The sequence below is a fragment of the Cicer arietinum genome, chromosome 2 (genome assembly GCF_000331145.2).
Source record: "Cicer arietinum cultivar CDC Frontier isolate Library 1 chromosome 2, Cicar.CDCFrontier_v2.0, whole genome shotgun sequence".
Classification (NCBI taxonomy): Eukaryota; Viridiplantae; Streptophyta; class Magnoliopsida; order Fabales; family Fabaceae; genus Cicer; species Cicer arietinum.
The window spans coordinates 28,128,729-28,132,592 of record NC_021161.2 but is presented as its reverse complement, the minus strand read 5'-3'; the positions used below and the strand labels follow the sequence as shown (position 1 = coordinate 28,132,592).

Below are 3,864 nucleotides of genomic sequence, written 5' to 3'. Positions count from 1 at the left end.
AGTATAATCACCTACAACTTATTGATTGAACATATTTTTAATATATGTTTATATTAAAAATATGATAATTGTTTTAGAAGTATATTAATGCGTAATACGTTATGAAGAAGGAAAATTACAACAAAACCACAATTGTAGCACATGAGCAAGGACATTTGGCACAAGATTCATCCATTAAGGAAATTGGGAGGAGCATAAGAGAGAAGTTCTCTAAAAGAAAATATTTCAAGGACTTTGATAAATAGATCAAGGAATGGCAATCGGGGCAGGAAATGAATGGATTATGAAATCACACTCTCTCCCTTTGAGCCTTCGTAGCTTTCTTTTGTACTTCTATTTTTTCAATTGTATTTCAATTTCTCTAAAGTAAATTGTACTCTTGCTTGTAAAATTTAATAATTTATCACTAGTGATTCTCTTGCATTCCTTTCCTTAAACTGAATCTTAACATAGTAAGCATATTTTTTCATGATAAACAAGCAGAGTTCTGAAGGCCTGAATGTATTTCAATACAGTTGAATCACATTATTATCAAAATTCGTTACTTTTAAACTTCTTCCAGAAATATAGCCTTGCTCCTTGCCTTTGTAGATGAATAAAACATAAATGCACTAAAGCATGACATGTATAATCAGTAAAGAGATATTCTTTTCTTCTCTTTGTTCTCAAAAGCCTTCATTTTATTTATTTAAAACATTTGGATTGGTCAATTCGAACATATATTTAGTCTAAATTAGTCAATTTTTATAATTTTTTATATTAAAGTATATATCCGCATTGCCCAATCCAAATGTGTTAAATACCAAAATTAGGGTTTTTGACCCAAACAAAGAGGCAACAAAATTATTTTTTGTTCTATAGAGACAACTATATAAAGTTCATTCAAAATAAAGAAGACAACTTTCTAAAGGTTGATGTAACCATTATTAATCATCCATTCAAGACTCCAATGCTGGTTGGCATTCCTAAAAGCCCAATAAGCCCAACCAAATGTTGCACGGCCGTAAACTTCTATTTGGGCCTTGCCAAATCTTTGGAAGTCCTCTTTTGTAGTCTCTTTAACTCGCCAATCAGAAACCCATTCCCCTTGAGTTCAAAATTAATTCGTTATAAAACTAATAAATTAAGTAAGGATCTAAAAGAAACTTGAAGTTTAAAGATAGGGATATAAAAAATGAGAAAATGGAAATCTAAAATAAAATCAAGTAATGTTGGAAAGAGATAAGCAACAAAACATTGAGACATTGAGGGCATTATAAAAATCACAAGTAATACATCATTCATAATGTAAACTATTGCATATCATTTTATAATTGAAAACTAGTATGTAGTTCAATCTTCACAAATTATTAATTTGATTAATTTATATCTAGTATTGAAAAGAAATCAAACTTATTTAATTCTAATAAAAATAAATATTTTTAAACTATTTTGTAAAATACTAATAGAAATCAAACTACATTCATATGAAAAATATAATGCCTTATTTTAAGACTTACCAACAAATGTAAGAGGACCATTTGACGTCGTGATAAAATTCAATTCCGATGAACGATTGTTGTAAATAAAATCAATGTGTTGTTGGACAGTCTTGTTTTCAAATAGATCATCAAAAATATTGTAGTAATGGACATCAATCACAGACCCCATAAGACCATTGGCAAGAGGAAAAAGTTCTTTGGGCTCTAAAGGCCCTAACCTATTTGACATAACCACATAAGTAGTGGTTGAGTGTCCACGCACCACATCATAACAAGCCTTGTAATACTTGTTTAAACTCTCTAATGTCACACCAGGAGATAGGGGCTCATTTAAAAGCTCTATTGCGTATAGGCTTGGATGATTTGCATACCTGCGACGCAGAAATATGTAACATGTGTGGTAAATCATTATTTCATCACATTATGAGTTGATTATGGAACAATGAACAAATACTATATGTTGGGTAGACTCACTCCTCAAGTAGAACCCACCAATTTTACTAGTATTATTATTATTATTGAAAAAAAACAGAAAAAGAAAGAAAAAAGATTTTAATGGGCTTGACCCAGTTGAAGGTAATAAAAGGGATTTAGAAATCCCCAAGAATATACAGAAAAACAATGGAAGAAGAACGGTTGTCATAGAAGAAAAATAAGGGTTTGGTTCCGGTGGTGGTAACAGGTGTGTATCAAACTTGCTCCGTTTGATCTACAAAATTAGTATGTTATTCCTACCACTAAGTTTGTTACTTTAATATATAATTTGAGTAGTTTTATCTTCTCTGAGATTTACTTTGGCATACCCACTTTAGTGGAAGGTTGTTATTGTTGATTGATATTCCCTATTGTTATTAGGAAGACCCTTTGTGTACCCATTAATTATTATAGTGGAAGTTTTACTAGACTAGGTCCCGTGGTTTTTATTCTCTCAACTTGAGGGAAGTTTTCCACGTTAAAAATTGCGTTTGTCTCATATTTAATTTTCTGCCAATTATTTTTGCTATGTGGAATTGTATTTTCTGTTTGGTCATTTATTTGCACAGGTGGGGGAAAAATATTCTGCACTATTAAGATAGTTATCGCTAATTATCTCTGGTTTTTTTCCAACAAAGTGGTATCAGAGCTCGGTTATTTGATTTGTGCATTTAAATGGAGGAGGAAAATAAAAGTCCCAATATGATTAAACTCAACTTTTCTAATTATACACTTTGGAAGACTCTCATGGAAGACATGTTATACAGTAAATATTTGTATGATCCTATTGAGGGTGACACTGCTAAACCCGCAGATAAATCTGACGCTGACTGGAAGAAGATGAATAGAAAGGCAGTGGCGTTGATCAGGCAGTGGTTGGATCTTAGTGTGTATCCACATGTTGAAACTGAAATAGATGCTAACAAGATGTGGGAAAAATTAAAAGAGTTGTATGAACGAAAGAATGTGCAAAATAAAGCATTCTTGATTCGGAAGCTGGTGAATATGAAATACAAAGATGGGGATTCAATGGCAGAGCATATGAGTATTTTTCATAATACAGTGAATCAGTTGACAACCGTGATAACGTTTCAGCAAGTGTACTGAATCGTTGAAAGTAATAATAAAACGGTAGTACCGAGTGTCGAACTCAAGGATTGCGTTTTACTATTGAATTATATTTAATTACTAAAATTGAACAAAAAGTTCCCAAGTCGATTGAAATAATATTTAAAATTAACAACATTAGTAAAATTGATCCTTTATAAATTGAAATAAATGTCAGGGATGAGTTTCACTTCGAATCCAACCATGGTGTCTAATTTGATCCTAGTTACTAAATTCCTTTATTGAATTATTACCGAATTCTCTTTATTATTCTTGCCCTAATGTCTTAGTGACAGAACCTTTAATTCCAAAGTAACCCCTAATTCCTTAGTAGATTTAAGATTAGAATTAAGCATTACCGTATAGAAATTCTCTTGTAAATTATTGCTTTGCAACTAATTTAATTGGTTTCATGACCTGCACCTATGTCTAGACTACAAATTCATGAATTTCTCATCTCAAGCATTCGTAAAGTCCACTTCCGTTTCAAAATACAAATCGTAGAACATTTTAATGTTGATCAAGCAATAAAAAGCATTAAGCACAGAGATGAGAAAAACAATTCAATAAACTCATTCATATAACTAGAAATCAAATCAGAAAAATAAGGGTTTCATCTGGTTACACTCATCCCTAACAAACAGGGTTTAGTTACTCATGACAGAGATACAAAAGATAAGGATTAAAGAAGAATTACAAGAATGATTCATGGATGATTCTTGATAAAACTGCTTCAATGGCGTTAGAAACGGCCGTCTTTGAGTTTCTATGCTAGGGCACAAGTCTCCCAACTTCCCAATAG

At 31.6% G+C, this 3,864-nt stretch overlaps 1 protein-coding gene across 1 annotated transcript in view; it reads right to left on the bottom strand.

Moving 5' to 3' along the window:
* Positions 1 to 904: 904 nt before the first annotated feature.
* LOC101514870 (probable glucan 1,3-beta-glucosidase A) overlaps positions 905 to 3,864 on the bottom strand; it is a 9,226-nt gene continuing 6,266 nt past the window's right edge. The window contains exons 5-6 of the mRNA XM_004513650.1: positions 1,500 to 1,852; positions 905 to 1,086 (exon numbers count right to left, since the gene is read on the bottom strand). Coding sequence (XP_004513707.1) covers positions 905 to 1,086; positions 1,500 to 1,852 — 535 coding nt within the window. The remainder of the gene's footprint in view (positions 1,087 to 1,499; positions 1,853 to 3,864) is intronic.